This window comes from Marmota flaviventris, chromosome 2, assembly GCF_047511675.1.
Source record: "Marmota flaviventris isolate mMarFla1 chromosome 2, mMarFla1.hap1, whole genome shotgun sequence".
NCBI classification, from domain to species: Eukaryota; Metazoa; Chordata; class Mammalia; order Rodentia; family Sciuridae; genus Marmota; species Marmota flaviventris.
This window is the reverse complement of record NC_092499.1, coordinates 177354579-177372997: the sequence shown is the minus strand read 5'-3', so window position 1 is coordinate 177372997 and position 18419 is coordinate 177354579. Positions and strand designations below refer to the sequence as shown.

Genomic DNA, 18419 nt, shown 5'->3' with positions numbered 1-18419 from the left:
CCGCACGCATGCCAGGCGAGCGCGCTACCGCTTGAGCCACATCCCCAGCCCTTTTTTTTTTTTTAATATATTTTTTTAGTTGTAGATTGACAACATAGTTTTACTTTATTTATTTATTTTTATGTGGTGCTGAGGATGGAACCCAGTGCCTCACACATGCTAGGCAAGTGCTCTACAACTGAGCCACAAATCGAGCCCCAACACTGAATTTTTTATCAAAATTTTTCCTGATATTCTGACAAGAAGAGGAACATATATGTTACAAATATGGTGGGGGTTTCTGCTTCGTTATGGTAAGGGTCCTCTGGGTGGGGGTCTCTGGTTTGCTTCACAAGTATCTGGGATTTCAGATGTGTGGCACCTCCTGTGGCCCAGAACAGAATTTCTTAAATGCCATCGGTTGGAGCATACATCCCCAGGGTGTGTGTTTAAATACAAATTCCTGTACCTTCCCCAGACCTCCCAAATCAGAACATCTGTGGGTTCTGCATCTTAACCAATACACAGGGTGATGCTACTGAGCATCCAAGTTGGAGAACCCCTGTATTTAGAGAAATCCTGACTCTTTGGGGACTGAAAGCTCATTTCAGCCCCTCTTTGGAACAGTTTGACCCTAGTCGAGGTGTAAAATGGACAATTTAGCAGGATCCTTCTTCAAAATAAATGTAACTAGTGGTAGAGCGCTCTGGGGTTCAAACTCTGGTACTGGAAAAAAAAGTCTACAATAGGTAACTTCTATAGAGATAAAATTATATAAGCACATGGAGGGGCGGAGGATGGGGAAGTGGACATGTATGCTGATGAATTCAGGGTTTCTTTGGGGGTGATAAATATATTCTAAAATTAGATTGTGGAAATGGGTGAACAACTCTATAAATGTACTAAAGCCCATTAAAGTGTACACATAAGTGGGCCAATGTTATGGTGCATAAACCGTATCCCAATAAAGACGTGAAAGGAAGAACAGTTATGTTACGGGACTGGGGCCTTCCAGGAAACTAAAGAAGCACGAAGTCCCCCTTCAAATCCTGATTCTGCAATCAAGTCAGGAAGCCTTCAGACATGTTGCTCAGAGGAACAGGCCTGAGCTTATTGAAGGGATAGGAAAAGGGAAAGGGGACACAGAGAGGGACAACGAGCCTCTCCTGCACTCCAGTTTTTTGGGGATTCCAGAGAAGTTTCCAGAGAGTCTGCCCAGATCCACCTCTTGGCTTTTGACTGACAGCAGCATGACATCACACTTTCAAGTCCCCGCTGCCATGGCAACTCTAGGTCACTTTAGTCCATACCAACAGGTTCTAATTGGATTCTTAGCCATACATTCTTACAGGTTTTATGATCAGGAGGAATTATGCTTATCTCCCTGAGTTTCAGGATCCGGTCTGTGAAAAGGGTTCCAAATGTCTCCCCCTCAGGGTAATTTGGTTCCTTTATTCAACATTATTTTCGGGCCTGCATTTCTCCTGCAGACAATAGGTAGTTTGCTGAGGAATGTGACAGAGCCTGTCCACCTAAGCCAGGCAGGGCTGCAGGGAAATGCTTCTTGGAAAAGAAAGCATGTGGGGGTCAGCACAGCAGGGCTCTTGTGTTCCCACCACCCTCATCTGTCTGTTCCCTATTAATCAGACCAACAGATAATGTCAACAGCCCTTGTGGAAGTCAGGAAAGACAATGGAATGTACCTTTTCAAGAGTCTGAAAAAATAGCCACACCCAGCTAAAAACTCATTCAAGAAGGAGGTTTAGGAGTCAGGCATGGTGGTGCACGCAAGCCTGTAATCTCAGCAATTTGCCTGAAATCTCAGCAATTTAGAAGGCTGCTGCAGGAAGATCACAAGTTCAGGCCAGCCTCAGCAACTTAGGGAGCCCCCTAAAATAACTCAACCAGGCCCTGTCTCAAAACAACAAAAAAATAAAAAGGGCTGGGGATGTGACTCAGTGATTAAGCACCCCTGGGTTCACTTCCCAGTAGCAAAAGAAAAATAAAAGTCTAAATAAAGTTTTTAAAATTTATTTTAGTTTTAAGTGGGCACAATATCTTTATTTTATATTTACGTGGTGCTGAGGATCGAACTCAGTGCCTCAAGCATGCTAGGTGAGCACTCTACCACTGAGCCACAACCCCAGCCCTAAATAAAGTTGGTTTTTTTGTTTTTTTTTTTCAAAGAAAAGTATGAACATTCGTCACCAGAAACCTCTTCCTATGGAAAAATTCTAAAGCAGCAGATTCCAAAAGGCTGAGTTATCCCAGAACCCTGAAGCCAGTGAGGCTTGAGTACAGCGAACCCAAGTGAGGGTGTCAGAGACAAAGGCAGAGGTTGTGGGTGGCAGCTGGCAGGGCTGGGGAGGACTTTGGCTCTTCCTTTTAGTGATATGGGAGTATCTGAGTGGGCTGACTTGGATCTGATACACATTTTAGCATGATGTTCTGGTACCTGGGCAGAAGGTGCCTGCAGGTAGGGGAGGGGCTGGCAGAAAAAGAAACAAGGAGCCAGGAGAGGACGCTAATCCGACTCGACTGGGAAAGGACAGAGGACTGAGGCAGGCGCCACGGGATGGGGCATTGGAGGAGGCGAGGAGTGAGTTTCTGAATCTACTCTGCAGATGAAGCTCACAGGATCTGCTGATCCGTGGAATGAAAAGTGGGAGAAAATTTTAAAGAGGCAGAAGCCTGGAGTACATCGGGCTCCCTGACTTTTTTTGTAAGGCGGATGCAAACTTCGTCAATGAACGAATGAAAAGTAGAGGGTGAAAGCCTAGAGGCAGCCTCCGGTCTGGTTGAGGGTGGGTTCCTGAACCTGCCAGGTTTGGATTCAGATTCCTCTCTGACCTTGACAAGGTCAGATACAATCTGGAGCCCGCTTAGAGCTCTCCAAAGCTGTCAGCAGTGGTGTCAAACGACCGGGTCTCTCAAGCCCCGCCCCTCCTGGCCCAGGCCCCGCCTTCACCCCTTCAGGCCCGGCCCCTCCCTCCAGACAGGCTCCGGCCCCTCCCTCTAGAAGGCCCCGGCCCCGCCCTCCAGAAGGCCCCGGCCCCGCCCTCCAGAAGGCCCCGGCCCCGCCCTCCCGACAGGCTCGGGCTCAGCTCAGACCCCCGTCCTCCGGTCCAGGTCCCGCCCACGATCCCCAGGCCCCGCCCCCGGCGGCGGCACGGCGCTTCGGGTGAGCCCGGGTCGGGGGTTTTGTGGTCAGTACGAGGGGGCCGCCTGGATCGGGGAGGCTGGGCGCTGGGGACGGCCGGGCCCGCGGGGGCGGGGGCGGGGGCGCGGGGACAGCCTCGGCGCCTCCTGCCGCTGGGGCCGGGCGGGGGGTCCCGGGTGAGGAGACAATTTTCCGGCCCCCCCGCCCCACTTCCGGGGCCACCACTTTCACTTTCTCTTCCGCCGGAGCTGGTCCCCTGCTTCCGAATGACAGGCGCCTCCGGGAGCGCTGGGGTAGGGCCGCAGCCCCAGACCGCAGGGGCGCTCCCAGGGGAAGCGGGGCGCCCCTCGGGGACCTGGAGCGCCCCCGCCGTGCGGCGCCGGCGTCCTCTCCCTCCTTTCCGCCCCAGCCCCGTTTCCTCTTTCGCCCGTTGCCTGGGTGCCCCCTGCGCTTTCACCGTCCCGGGTGGGGTTCTGGCCAGTTCCCTGTGCCAGGCCCGGGCCCCGGGTGGTGTGACGCTACCCGGCTGCCGCCCGGGACACCAAAGCATGGAAGGGGCTTGGGCCGGCGCCCAAGGCCACTGGCCGAGGCTGAGTCGCTCCTGGTCGCATGCTCTCTCCCAGGTGGCCTGGAGGAAGCATTTCCACGAAGCCACAGCCCCCCTCTGGGGGATGGGCGCAGCCAAGCCAGATGGACGAGAAGATCAAGAAAGGTGGGCACAGAGGGAGGGAGAGGAGGGGTCCCAGCCTTGCCTGCCCTCTCTCTGCCCACCTGCCCTTCAGTTTCTTCTCTTGCATTCTGGGCCGGCTCTGTGCTGAGATAGGAGGTGGGCGGGCACTACCAGAGGACACTGACTTGAGACCTGGGCGGGTGGGGAGACGGACCTCAGCGGGCCTATCAGAATTCCTTGCCTCTTCTTTTGCCCAGGCCACCCAACATTGTAGAACCTGGGCGGTTTCACTGCCCAGCTGCAAACCCTTCCTTGCCCCTGTGTTCTTAGAACCAAGTCCTGAGCCCTGGGTGACCCCCCACCCCCTCTCCCTGCACTTACCCCCTTGCTGACTGTAGTGGAGCCCCACTGGCTTCTGTTCTGATCCTGCTGCGCCTTCTCTTACTCCTCTCCACATGAACACCACCCCCTTCACCCTCCACGTCCCCCCTGCTGCTCCTCCTCAGATCTCAGCACCGTCCCTGATCTCCTTACCCTGTTTATTTCTTGCCAACATGGACCACAATCTGATTTCTTTTTTTGTCCTGTTAAATTTGTTTATTTCTCCCTCTCCTCTGGACTGGCAGGTCTTTGAGGGGAGGGGCCCTGTTTATTTTAACCATTTCCTGGGACTGTGGGTCACACACTGTAGGAGCTCAGTGAATGCTCATCAGATAAATGAATGGAAGTATGGGAAGTCTTGAGTAGGAAGGAAAAATGGAACCAAATGAGCCTAAGTTGGCAGGAGTAGAGAGTGTCAGAGAAGGGACTTTCTTCCAGAGAAAGGGACTTTAAAGCTGGGTAGAGAAGGATATGTAGTAGTTTATCAGGAAGATAGGGAGCTGCGTGTGTGCACACGGGGTCACCATGTCCCTCATCCCCTTCACCCCCCACCTCCCCAAATGTAACCTGTGCTAACCTGCTTCTATTTTGCTGACAATAGCAGAGGAGATGGCCCTAAGTCTCGCCCGGGCAGTAGCTGGTGGGGATGAACAGGCGGCTATGAAGTGTGCCATCTGGCTGGCAGAGCAACGGGTGCCCGTGAGTGTGAAACTGAAGCCTGAGGTCTCCCTGACACAGGACATCAGGTGAGGCCTGCGTGGTTGGCCAGGGACTTGGGCTTCCTGAACCTTCATGGGCAGCCTATCAAATGTTCTTTTCTTTTCTTTTTTGCACCAGGTATTGAACCTGGGGTGCTTAACCACTGAGCAACATCCCCAGCCCTTTTGTTTTTTATTTTGAGATAAGGTCTCACTGAATGGCTCTAATTTGCCTCAGCCTCGGGATTGCAGGCATGTGCCACTGCACCCTCGAGAATGATTCTTGGCTGGGCACGGTGGCGCTCACCTGTAATCCCAGTGGCTCAGGAGGCGTAGGCAGGAGGATTGTGAGTTCAGAGCCAACCTCAGCAACTTAGGGAGCCCCTGAGCAACTCAGCGAGACCCTGTCTCTAAATAAAATATAAAAAGGGCTGGGGACATGGCTTAGTGGCCGAATGTCCCTGGATTCAAACACCAGTTTGTCACTGAGATGTGGGGCAGGTTATTTTACCTCTCAGAGTTTGCTTTCTCATTTTTTAAAATGAAACAATAACAGTAGTGATAGGGTTGTTAGGATATCAGTCTTCATATAATAGAAGAAAAATAACAGTGGCATAAAAAATGTCAGTTCAAATTTGGAGGTTCTGCGCTCATGGTCCTCAGAGGCACATCTTTCTTCTGTCTCATTATTCATGAAGTTCATCTCATGGTTCAAAATGACTGTTCCAGCTCCAGCCATTACATCAGGAAGAAGGGAAGACTTCTCTTAAGAACGTAGACTAGAAGTTGCACATACTTCTGCTTCATTCCTAATCTTGTTCTCACAGCCACACTCAGTCTGCAGGGAGGCTGTGAAATACAGCCGGGTATCCAGCTAGACTGCAGGGTTCTCTTAGCAAGGAAAGCAAGGGAGAATGGATGCTGTCAGTCTTTGCCCCAGAGGTTTTAATCTCTACTGAAACACCAAAGTGTAATCACTCAATAAATGTTGATGTCTCTGATTCTTTTTTTACTGCTTTTTTATTGCTGCCTATTAAGGTAATAGTGTGTCAGAGTTGTGCAGTCATCCCCACAGTCGATTTTAGAACATTTTATTATCCCATAAAGAAAACCCATACTCAGCTGGGCATGGTGTCGCATACCTGTAATCCCAGTGACCCGTGAGGCCAGCCTCAGCAATTTAGTGAAGCTCTAAGCAACTTAGTGAGACCCTGTGTCAAAATAAAAAATAAAAAGGGCTGGGGATGTGGCTCAGTGGTGAAGTATTTCTGGGTCCAATTCCCCAGTAACAAAAAAGAAAAAGAAAATAATGTACTCATTAGCAGTAAGTCCCTCTCCACCTTCTTTCCAGGGCCATCTATCTCTAGGGATTTGTCTATTCTGGAAATTTTATTTATGTGGAATCTTACCACAGGTGGTTTTTTGGTCTGGCATCTTTCACTTAACATGTTTTCTAGATTCATCCATGTTTACCATATGTATCTGAACTTTTTTCTTTTTATTGCTGAACAACAATCCACTGTGTGGACAAATCACTTTGTCTTTAGCCTTCAGTCAGTTGATGGTCATTCAGGTTGTTCGTACTTCCTGGCTGTTATGAATAATGCTTCTGTGAACATGTGTGACCAGGTGGACTTGTTTTCATTTCTCTTGGGGTTACCTCCCAGTGGCATTGCTGGGTCACAGGGTAACTCTACATTAACCCTAATGAGGAACTGCAAGGCTGGTTCTCCAAGTGGCTGCACCATTTCACATTCTGGCCAGCAGCGTGTGGTTTTGATTATAGCATCCTCGTGAGTTTGAAGTAGTATCCCAATGTGGCTTTGACTTGTAGTTCCCAAATCATTTGTTAACTAATGATGTGGAGCATCTTGTCATGTGATTGTTGGTCATTTGCATCTTTTCTTTGGATAACTGCCTATATATGTCTTTTGCCAGCTTTTTGTTGTTGTTTTATTGTTTTGTTTTGGTACTGGGGATTGAACCCAGGGGCACTTTTCTACTGAGCTACACCCCAGTGCTTTTTATGTATTTATTTTTCATTTTGAGGCAGGGTCTCGTTAGGTTGCTTAGGGCCTCACTAAAGTGCCCAGACTGGCCTCAAACTTGTGATCCTTCTGCCTCAGCCTTCCAAGTGGCTGGGATTACAGGTGTGTGCCACCGCACCTGGCTTCAGATTCGTTCTTGCTATCCTTGCTTTGCAGATGTAATGTGTTCCCAAGTCTGAGAGTGCTCATTAGATTGTTCTGCACTTTACATCATCTCTGTTTCCTTTGGAGTCAGTTCTGGTTTTTCCTATTAGCTCTTCCTTTTCATATTTTTAGTCTTCCAAAAGTGTTTGAGGATCCTTGAGAAAAATTTATAATATCAGGCTGAGGTTCAGTGAAAGAGTGCTTGCCCAGCATGTGGGAGGCCCTGGGTTCTGTCCCCACTACTGCAGACAACAACAAAACCACTGGAATAGGGGCTGGGGTTTGGCTCAGCAGTAGAGTGCTTGCCCAGCACATCTGAGATGCTGGGTCCATCCTCAGCACCACATAAAAATAAATAAATAAAGGTATTATGTCCAACAACAGGGAAAAAAAAAAAGCACTGAAATAATGGTGTTTGGCCTTAAATCCTGCCTCTGGCAGTCATTCCTTGTACTTTGGCATAAACATGTAACATGTTTATCTGTGGAAAAGAGACAACAGTACTGCCTGTGAGCTCCTTGAGAGGATTAAGAGTCAGTATGCACTGGGCCTCTGCACGTGGTAAATGACCACTTTTGGAGGTTTGGCTGAAAGGCCTGGAGAAGGGATGGAAGAGGCTGGAGAAGTGGGGAGGGCAGCCCCCGTGCTGCCAGTTGTGGCTCAGGCTAAGTGCTGCCTGGGGCTGGTGGAGGGACTTCGGCTGTGGCCCTAATAGAGGAGGAAGCAGAGGGACCCGGGAATCCAGGGGAGTCTCCTCAAGACGGGAGACTTGTGAGTGGACATGCGAGCAAATGTGTACACGTCCTAGCTGGTGGCCATGGCGGACCTGTGGCCCCCCTCTCCCCTCCAGGCTGTGTGTCAGCGTGGAGGATGCCCAGATGCACACCGTCACCATCTGGCTCACTGTGCGCCCTGATATGACCGTGGCCTCCCTCAAGGACATGGTGAGTGAGGGGCTGGTGGGAGTCCCTGTGGGGCTTGTTTCGGCGCCTCTCCTCACCTCCGCCCTCCTCCCTCCCTCCCCTCTCTTGGCCCCTGCCAGGTATTCCTGGACTATGGCTTCCCACCCACACTGCAGCAGTGGGTAATTGGGCAGCGGTTGGCACGGGACCAGGAGACTCTACACTCCCATGGCGTGCGGCGGAATGGGGACAGTGCCTACCTCTACCTGCTGTCAGCCTGCAACACCTCGCTTAACCCTCGGGAGCTGCAGCGGGAGCGGCAGCTGCGGATGCTGGAAGGTGAGGCCCTGGCCCAGGCAGTGGGGCGCACACAGGGCCAGGCTCACCTGAGGCCGTAGCGAGCAGGGCACAGTGCCTGCCTAGACGGGGGGTCAGGGACAGAGACGTGGGCAGAGAGCGCTACAGGGAACCCTCTTTAGAACATCTGGTGTGGGGCGAGGTGGAGTTCCGCCTTGGCCCTGGCATTTACCAGAACTGTGTGACCTCAGGCAGGTTCGTTCCTGTCTCTGAATCTTCAGTTTCTATAATCTGTAAACGGGGTATGGTGATAATTATAACTAGTATTTATTTTAAATTTCTTACTTTTGCAGTATTTCATAACTACAGAAAAGTTACAGAATTGCACAAAAAAATTACATAAGTTCCAAAGTACTTTTTTTTTTTTTTGGTACCAGGGATTGAACCAGGAGCACTTTACCACTGAGCCGCATCTCCAGCCCTTTTTGAGACAGGGTCTTCCTAAGTTGCTAAGTTGCTAAGGCTGGTCTTGAACTTGCAATCCTCCTGTCTCAGCCACCCGGGTCGCTAGGATTACAGGCGTGCACCACCGCACTTGCTTTCCCAAATATGAACACTTTACCATATTTGCTTTGCTTTATCATTCTCTTCTAAATATAAAATGGTTTTAATTTCTGAACCATTTGAGAATAAGGGTCAGACATGATGTCCCCTTCCCCAAATACTTCAGTGTCATTTCTGTAAATAAAAAGGTCATTTTCTTGTGTTACCATGTGCAGCTCTCCAATTCAGAAATCAGCATCAATGTAGTACAGTCAGCCCCTCTCAGGTTTCACCAGTAGCCCCACAGATATCCTTCATGGCAAAAGAAGCAGTCCCATCCCAACCCTCCTCCCGGGGCTCTCCCTGGTTCCTGACTCCCCTGAGCTGACTGGAAGTCTGGCGCCATTCCTTCTTTTTCTCTGGTTTCTTCACAAATGGATCCCTGGGTGTTCTGACAGGCCTCCTCAGAGGGGACCCTGCGGCTCTTTGGGTGCATCAGGAGGCCCGAGTCTGGAGCATCATGGGTGGGGTAGGGATCTGATCCCTGAGGGAGCCAGAATGCCCGCCTGGCAGGACAAGGCTGGAGTCAGGTCCAGGGAGGAGAGAGGCTGAAGGTGGGGTGCCTGGCTGGCTCAGGGTGTGGACAGTGGATAGCATGGATCCGGCCGGCCTTCCTCCTCTGCAGATCTGGGATTCAAGGATCTCACGCTGCAGCCAAGGGGTCCCCTGGAGCCAGATCCTTCCAAGTCCGGGGCCCCCCAGGAGCCTGGCCAGCAGCCAGATGCAGTGCCCGAGCCCCCACCGGTAAGCGGCAGTCCTGTGTGCCCTGCCTGCCCCACCCGGTCTGCCACTCTGCTCATGGCTCTCTGCTCCCAGGTGGGCTGGCAGTGCCCTGGCTGCACCTTCATCAACAAGCCCACGCGACCTGGCTGCGAGATGTGCTGCCAGGCGCGGCCAGAGACCTACCAGGTTCCCACCTCTTATCAGCCGGATGCGGAGGAGCGAGCGCGCCTGGCCAGCGAGGAAGAGGCGCTGCGCCAGTACCAGCAGGTGGGCGCTCCAGTCCCGGGACAGACTCCTGCCCACTGGACACGGGAGGCCTAGGCCAGGAAGGGAGCCCCCTGCCGCTCCTCCCTCGTTACTGCCCTGCCCTCCTGACCTTACCGCTAGCTGTGGCCCTTCACTTGACTGCGCGCTGCCTGTCTCTGAGGTCACCCTGGGCCGGGACTCTGCTTCCTGCTGTGGAGCACATCCAGTTTCTTCATGTGCTCCGTCCTGTGTGGGCTGTGTCTCCGTCTGCACTTTAACAACCCCCCATGTACGCAAGTGTCCCTGCTGTGACCTCAACATCCGTGCTGTGACCTTGAGGCGGCCTGAGCAGGGACCTCACCCCTATCCACCTGTACCCTCACTCCTCCCAACCTTGTCCTCTCCTGCCCCTACTCCCCTCGCCTCTGGCCCCGCCTACCCTGGCCTCTCACTCTCCCTGGGGGAATGACTGCCCTCCAGGAGCCCCTGTGGTGACACCCCTCTCCCTACCAGCACAGCCCCTGCCCCACCCTGGCCATCACCCCACTCCGGTCCCATCTGTAGCCTTGCTTGTCTCCCGGCTTTGCCGCCCCTTCCTAACTGACCAGACCCCACCTGTGCCCTCTGCGTCTCCGCCCCGCCCCGCCCCGCCCCGGTGCCTGGCAGGACCTCAGCCCCCTCAGACCCCGGCCACGTCCTTTCCACCGCTGTTCCACCCGCTTCCCAGCCTGGCCAGCCTGGCCACGCTCGCCCGCCCCGCCCCTCTCCCTCACCCTGCCCCCACCCTGGTCTCACCACCCCCAAGACCCTGACCCGCCCCGTGGCCTCGCTCGTGTGCCCAGCGGAAGCAGCAGCAGCAGGAGGGGAACTACCTGCAGCACGTGCAGCTGGAGCAGCGGAGCCTGGTGCTGAACACCGAGCCCGCCGAGTGCCCCGTGTGCTACTCGGCGCTGGCGCCCGGCGAGGCGGTGGTGCTGCGCGAGTGCCTGCACACCTTCTGCAGGTGCGCCCCGCCCCCACCCAGCGGCGCGCGGTCCCTCGCAGGGCCGCCAGTGGGTGGGCCTGTGTGCTTTCATTTCCTTGGACACCCGCAGAACCTTCCAGGTAGGCCCTGTCTCCCCAAGGGCAGAGGAGCAGTGGGAGGTACAGAGAGGCCAAGCGACTTCCCCAAGGCCACACAGCCCACGTAAGAAACCCAGACATGAACTCAGGCATTCTGACTGCAGACTTTCTGCCCTTATTTTAACCCCAACTACCCAGGCCCAGGTGAGGGGAATGGGCCGCTTTCCCTCGCAGCTTGTATCAACTTTGGCCTCTACTGGCTGGCGCTATCCCCCACCCCACCCCACCCCAATCGTGGCTCTTCCACCCCTGGACTGGGCCACGGTGGTCATTGCTAGAGCTGTACTGAGCGCCAGGTCCCCTCTTCCTCCTGGAGGTGACATTGGGGAGGAGGCCTATGTTAATGGATAATTGCTGGCTGAGCAGTGGGTCATGAGCCCTGCTTGGGGACAGTCAGGACGCCTCTAAGGAGCGTCCCTGGAACAGAAGATTGGGCCCAGGCTTGGACCTCGACCTCACTTGTCTCAGGAGACCTGTGGGTCCAGAGGAGAGGGACAGAGGGGTTGGGCTTCCCGGGGCTCAGCGAGCACATGGGGGTTTGCGTGGGTGCTGGGGTGCAAGGGGTGGGGAGCTCCTGGGCACTGACACTGCTGCGGTGCTGAGAGTGGACTTAGGGGCCAGGTGGGGGCAGGGAGGAGGCTGTGTCACCAGGTGGAGTGATGGGGGCCTGGGTCAGAGCAGCAGGGAACAGCGGGGCTGCTGGATGGAAGGAAGTCGGGTGTTGAGGAGAAGCCCAGCTAGGGCCCTGGGGTCAGGCTGCGCCATGGGAGGGTGGAGTCCCTGTGGGTATTTGTAGGACCTAACCCTGTCCTCCCCCCCAGGGAGTGCCTGCAGGGCACCATCCGCAACTGCCAGGAGGCCGAGGTCTCCTGCCCCTTCATCGACAACACCTACTCCTGCCCCGGCAAGCTGCTGGAGAGGGAGATCCGGGCGGTAAGGCTGGGGGCAGGAAGGCCCCAGAGTCCTTGGAGCTGGCCTAAGCTGGCCTGACATCTCAGTAGACATTTTTCAAGAGCCTCCTCCATGTTGGGCACTGGGGTCCAACCAGGACAGGATTTGGGGGAAGTAGCTGAAACTTACTGACAGTTGTAACTTTTCCTTCATGAAGGGAAGAGATAGAGCTGTTGGGGTGGGGAGCTCTGGGCCCCGGGGCTGGGTGTATGACCTGAGTTCCTTTCTTTCTTTCTTTCTTTTTTTTTTTTTTAAAGAGAGAGAGAGAGAATTTTTTAATATTTATTTTTTAGTTTTGGGCAGACACAACATCTTTGTTTGTATGTGGTGCTGAGGATCGAACCCGGGCCCCACGCATGCCAGGCGAGCGCTACCGCTTGAGCCACATCCCCAGCCCCTGAGTTCCTTTCAAGAATTGTGGAGATTGTGGTGGAGGGTGTGCATGAACAAGTTAGAGTAGACTTGGCACATGGCAAGCCCTTGTATCAGCTGGTTTTTGCTGTGTAACAAGTCACCCCAGATTTAATGGCTCCCAACAATTTAAGTGATCAGTTGCAAGTTAGTGATTCCAGTTAGGCTGAGCAGGGGGTGCTTCTTGTCTGCGCTGGGCCAGGCTGCTCTTTTCTGGGCTTGACAGGTGGGCCACTATGGTGGACTGGTTCATGTGGCCCCTCTCCACCTGCAGGCTGGCAGGGCTCACTTGGTGGTGGTTCCAGGGTTCCAGGAGCAGCTGTGGGGAGCCTGGGTGTGGGAGTGCTTGCGAGTCTCTGCTGTCTTCTACCTGCTGTCCCTGTGGGAGGGGACATGAGCAACAGCCTAGCACAGTGCTGTGGAGGCTCCTGTGTGCGTGCTGCTGCTCTTGTGGTTCAGGTTATTAAGGGGTCAGTTTCCCCTCTGGGTACTGATGACTTGAGCAAATCCTTCCCTCCTCTGGACCTCCATTTCCCCATCACAGTGTAAACTGTTGGGCTTGATTCACCAACTTCAAATTGCAAGAAAATGGCCTTCCCAGAATCGAGCGTCTAGGGTTCGCAGGCCAAAACATGGAGGCAGGGCCAGAGGTGCCAAGGGCCAGATGGGAGATGCTTCCCAGACATGCACATAGGACCCCCGTTTCTTCCCATCCCAGGACATCCTCCGACTGCATTTTGTCCCGTTTCCTCCAGTATTTCTGGCAGACATATTTTTAAAAAAAAAAAAAAATCAACTTTATTAAATTATACTTAGTACACAATAAAATGTACCCATTGTCACTGTGCAGCTGGATGAGTTCTTTTTCTTTTCTTTTCTTCTCTTCTTTTTCAGTGCTGGTTATCAAACCCAGGGCCCTTCCCAGGCTAGGCAAGCTTTCTACCCTAACCCAGAGCCCTAACCACCACCCAGTCAAGATACAGAGCAGAGGCCTGATTCTTACCTCATTGTAACTGGCAAAGACGCACCAACTTATTATTTTGCTGAAGAATCTTACATATAATACAAAAATGTTATATAATATAATAATCATTTCCTCTGTCTGTATGACATTGATTTGTATGTGGGGAGCTGAACTTAGAGCCTCATACATGCTTAGCAGGTCCTCTGCCTTGAGTTGTATCCCCAGCCCAAACTGGGATTTTTTTTTTTTTTTTTTTTTTTTGCGGGGGACTATCAGGAATTGAATCCAGGAGGGCTTAACCACTGAGCTACATCTCCAGCCCTTTTTATTTTTTAATTTCAGACAGGAGTCTAACTTGCTTAGGGCCTCACTGAATTGCTGAGACTGACCTCAGACTTGTGATCCTCCTACCTCAGCCTCCCAAGTTGCTGGGATTACAGGTGTGCACCACCATGCCTGGCCCAAATTGATTTTTTTGAGTATGATGTACCAGGATACTAATTTAACTATATTGCCCTTATCATTGCTTCTTCTTCTTATTTTTTTTTTCCCATGGTACTAGGTATTGAACCCAGGACCTCCTGCATGCTAGACATGTACTCCACCATCTAATTACATCCCTAGCCCTTTTAATTTATTTTTATTTTTGGTTTATTGTTTATTTATTTACTTTGATGCCAGGGATTGAAACCAGGGATTCTTAACCACTGAGCCACATCCCCAACCTGTATTTTTTATTTTGAGGCAGGATATTCTTTTTACTTATTTATTTATTTATTTAGAGATATTATCTTGCTGAGTTGCTGAGGCTGGCCTCAAACTTGCTATCCTGCGTCAGCCTGCTGAGTGGCTGAGATCGAAGGCCTGCACCTTGGCACCCGGCTTTCATGGAGCCTTTAAACACTAGAAGGGTTATAGGAGAAAAGTACTCGGGACTGGGTTGACTGTATGGGCTGGGGCTTCCTGGAGGATATTTGGTGGCACAGAGGGCCATCTGTCGGGTATTCTGAACCCCAAGCACAAGGACATGGTGTGTTGGCAGCTCCTGAGCCCCGAGGATTACCAGCGGTTTCTGGACCTGAGCGTCTCCATTGCCGAGAACCGCAGCGCCTTCAGCTACCACTGCAAGACCCCAGACTGCAAGGGCTGGTGCTTCTTTGAGGATGATGTAAACGAGTTCACCTGCCCCGTGTGTTTCCACGTCAACTGCCTGCTCTGCAAGGTGCGTGGTCCCACGCTGCCTCCTCCCCTGGTTCTGTGGAGGCTGACTGCATCAGAGATCAGCGCCTGTTCCCATGGGGAGGGAGCGGCGATGTTGGTCTGGGAGTTGTGATGAGGAGCTGCATGTCGCTGCCCTGACCCGGGAGGCCAATCCCAGCACTGGCCCCGGCACAGCCTAGTACTGATCCTGATCCTGGACCACGTCCTGGTCCTGGGCTGAGTTCAGCTTTGGCCCTAGTCACAGACTGAATCCTGGTCCCGTATGGAGCCCTGACCCTTGCGAGCCCCAAACTTGGCCCCAAACTCAGCTCAGACTCTACATCGCACACTTAACTGGTCCCATGCTAAGCCAGACACCGAGACCCACCCAACCCTGCCCCATCCTTCCCCAGGCACATCCCAATGCCTTTAAAAGTTGCCCATTAAAGTGATGAGCAGGCAGAGCCCAGGCTCAGACTCAGGCTTGGCAAACTGGGTCTCCAAGCAATGGACCTCTGGTGGGGTCAGAACCACAGAGGCCCAGGGACCTTCTCTGGTTGTGCCTGAAGTAGTGCTTCCAGTCTGAAGCCCCGGGAACTCTCTCCTGGACACCCCCCCCTCCCCCCACCCCGCAGGCCATCCACGAGCGCATGAACTGCAGGGAGTATCAGGACGACCTGGCCTTGCGCGCTCAGAATGACGTGGCAGCCCGGCAGACCACGGAGATGCTGAGGGTGAGCCAGGGTCGGGCTGATTTCTGCTCTGGGGGCTTCTCCGAGCTGAGTTCACAGATCCCTGGAGGCGCAGAGCTCCCTTCTGTCAACTCCCATCCCGGGATGGGCCTTAGGCCCGGAGTCAGGTGGTGAGCAGCAGGAGCAGGGTCTGGGTGGAGGCAGGGGACCGCTGTGACAAAGGAGGCCAGAGAAGTTCTGGGAGGGCGCTGGAAGCCTCCAGGGATGGGCGCGGCAGGCGGCAGTCCCCGCCCACTCACCCTCTGCTCCAGGTGCTGCTGCAGCAGGGCGAGGCCATGCACTGCCCGCAGTGCCATATTGTGGTGCAGAAGAAGGATGGGTGCGACTGGATCCGCTGCACCGTCTGCCACACCGAGATCTGCTGGGTCACCAAGGGCCCGCGGTGGGGCCCTGGGGTGAGTTGTCCAAGGAGCAGAAGGCTTGGGGGTGGGGTGGGGAGAGTGGGGCTTGCCTGGGAGAGGGGCTTGGAAAACTATAGCCTGGGGACTGTGCCAAGCCCCACATGCTAGACAAGTGCTCTGCCACCGAGCCCCAGCCCGGCCCAGGAGAGGGTTTTTTAACATCTGTTTGTTTGTTTTTTTAACTGAACACAGGCAGGTGTGCGCTACCATTGAGCACATACCCAGCCCATTTTTATTTTTTTGGTACCCGGTTTTGAACCTTGGGGCTCTTTACCATGAAGCTACATCTCTAGCCCTTATTATTTGTTTAGAGAGGGTCTCACTAAGTTGCTGAGGCTGACCTCGAACTTATGATTCTCCTGCCTCAGCCTCCTGCATTGCGACTGCACCTTGCTTTTTACACTTTAATTTTTTTTTAAATTTGTTCTAATTAGTTACACATGACAGTAGCTTTTTACATTTTTATTTTTTAATCATTTTTATTTATTTATTTTTAAATTTTTTTAGTTGAAAACGGACACAATATCTTTATTATTCTTTTTGTATTTGTTTATTTTTACATGGTGCTGGGGACCGAACCCAGGGCCTCACGCTTGGGAGGCAAGCACTCTACCACTGAGCTACAACCCCAGCCCATTTATTTTTATTTTAAAAGTATTTATTTATTGGTACTGGGGATTAAACCCAGGGGTGCTTAACCACTGAGCTACATCTTCAGCCCTTTTTATTTTTTATTGTGAGACAGGGTCTCACTAAATTCTAAAGCCTCTCATTAAATTTCTGAGTCTGGCCTTGAACTTGGGATCCTCCTGCCTCAGCCTCCTGAGTCACTAGAGTTATAAGCATGTGCCACTGAGCCCAGCTACATCTTTAAATGGTGTAAACAGTATTGAAAGCGCACAGTATTTCATGACAGGTGAAAAAGATATGAAATCTAGGCTGGGGGAGTACCTCAGTGGTAGGTGCTTGCCTAGTATATGTGAGGCCTTGGGTTCAGCCCTGATCACTCTGCAGAAAACAGAAAATTAGGTGAAATCCAGATTTCAGTGTCCTCAGTACAGTTCTGTCCGAGGCCAGCCACACTCTTGTCCTGGCCTCCAGTCTCTGGCTGCTTTGGTGCCCCAGGGGCTAAGTATATGGCTGCCAGTGCCCAACATCAGGCCTTTACAGGAACCTTCTCCCTCCCTGTTGCAGAGGACAGTGGGAAAGTGCAGTCAGGAGTCCGGCAGCCTCCTCCCTGGCCCCCCACACTGAGCACTTCCCTGAGGCTCAGCTTCCTCCCCTGGGACAACCTTGGAGCCTCAGGCTTGTCAGAATCAAATGACAAAGGCATTTGCTAGGTAGAGCGTCCCCTGGGAGCTCTCTGCTGAAGTCAGCTGTCCTCACTGGGGGTGTTACTGGAGTTGGGGCTCCTCGTGTGGCACACAGGAGACACAGAGAAATGGAGGGGTCTGCTCGCTCTCGCACCAGCGCTGCCCACCCGGATGTGCCAGTACTGTCCGAGCCTCTCCCACCCTGGGTCTGCGGCAGACGGACACGACTCTTGTAATAGGGGAGCTGCGGGGCCCAGAAAAGGCCTGCATGACCGCCTCTACCAGGTGGCCTAGCCAGGAGGGCCGCTCAGGAGGACCTGCGGGGACAGGGCCCGAGTGGCAGGTGTGCTCAGGTGGGTCTGAGGGAGCAGCACAGGCAGGCTGTCCTTCCTCCCTGCTTCAAGGACGCTTCCCTCTGTCCTCTAGGGCCCCGGAGACACCAGTGGGGGCTGCCGCTGCCGTGTGAATGGCATTCCTTGCCACCCAAGCTGTCAGAACTGCCACTGAACCCAAGATGGTGGACCCAGCCCTACATCCCGAGGCAGTTGTGGGCAGGGCTGGGCTCAGAACTTGGCTCTGATTTCTGGGCTGCAAGACCGTTTTGTGCTTTGGCCAAGGCAGAGGCCCTGTGGGGATGGCCTGTTTGTGACAGGTGGTGTAGAGGCCCCACCTGAGCCTGCTGTTGGGTCACCTGTGCCCAGTGCCTTTATCCTCTTCCTGCGGGCTTGCGGCCCATCCCTCGCCTCGTCCCTGCAGCCCAGACCTTCTGGAAGGGGCTCTGTGAGCCACCGGCACCCCCACTCCTCGCCTGCAGGTAACAGCTAGCCACAGCTCGCCCCTCCACGTTGGCTTTCTGGGGTGAATTTGCTCCGCCTTTGCTGTTGGAGGCTCAGAGCTGCTGAGACCGGGCCAGCTGAGAGCACGCCCTTGGGTCTGACCGCCACCATCTCCCTCTGTTGCCTGCATGAGCAGATTAAAATGCTTTTCCAGGAAGGGTGTGTGTCTTGTCCTTGAGAGGGAGTGTCACGGGCCAGTGTCCCTGAGGCCTCTGGGAATGACATCAAGAAGGTAATCTGTCAGCCCTTTTCAGTGGTAAGAAGAGGCTGTGACTCAGTGCTGGGACCCTGTACCAGAGCTGGCATCTCTGTGCCCAAGGACACAGTGGGCCATGGGGGACCTTTGGGTGGGGGAGGGAGGCTGAGGCTGGCTGGGGAGTCTTGCTGGTCCCCCTTGACCTCTCAGTGGGGAGCCAGCGGTGGGGAGCGGAGATTTCAGAACAGATAAGGCTGCTGTGCTTGAGGGGTGAGGTTGTCCATCCTAAATTTATTTTTTGGTACTGAGGATTCTAGCCCAGGGGCAGTTTGCCATTGAACTTCATCTCTAGCTGCTGAGGCTGACCTTGAACTTGTGATCCTCCTGCCTCAATTTCTTGAGTGGCTGGGGTGATGGGCGTG

At 53.4% G+C, this 18419-nt stretch overlaps 1 protein-coding gene across 5 annotated transcripts; it reads left to right on the top strand.

Moving 5' to 3' along the window:
* Positions 1-3058: 3058 nt before the first annotated feature.
* Rbck1 (RANBP2-type and C3HC4-type zinc finger containing 1) lies at positions 3059-17958 on the top strand. Of its 5 annotated transcripts, none has more exons than XM_071608818.1 (13): positions 3059-3160; positions 3763-3851; positions 4792-4936; positions 7931-8024; positions 8123-8321; positions 9508-9626; positions 9699-9872; positions 10694-10854; positions 11795-11906; positions 14342-14521; positions 15135-15233; positions 15503-15646; positions 17392-17958. In XM_071608818.1, the coding sequence occupies exons 2-13, from the start codon at positions 3830-3832 to the stop codon at positions 17470-17472; spliced, it is 1530 nt and encodes a 509-aa protein (XP_071464919.1). In that variant the 5' UTR covers positions 3059-3160; positions 3763-3829; the 3' UTR covers positions 17473-17958. The 5 variants fall into 5 exon arrangements, with proteins under 5 accessions (XP_071464919.1, XP_027800952.1, XP_027800953.1 ...); XM_027945151.2 differs by having other exon boundaries at positions 7889-8024; XM_027945152.2 differs by having other exon boundaries at positions 3089-3185; positions 7889-8024.
* Positions 17959-18419: the final 461 nt, after the last annotated feature.

Excerpts from the sequence above, each read along its gene's own strand:
- Rbck1 (XM_027945151.2), top strand. The coding sequence starts at position 3,830 with ATGGACGAGAAGATCAAGAAAG. Across the intron at positions 3,852-4,791 it reads GGACGAGAAGATCAAGAAAG|CAGAGGAGATGGCCCTAAGT; the intron begins GTGGGCACAGAG and ends TGCTGACAATAG. Across the intron at positions 15,234-15,502 it reads AGACCACGGAGATGCTGAGG|GTGCTGCTGCAGCAGGGCGA; the intron begins GTGAGCCAGGGT and ends CCTCTGCTCCAG.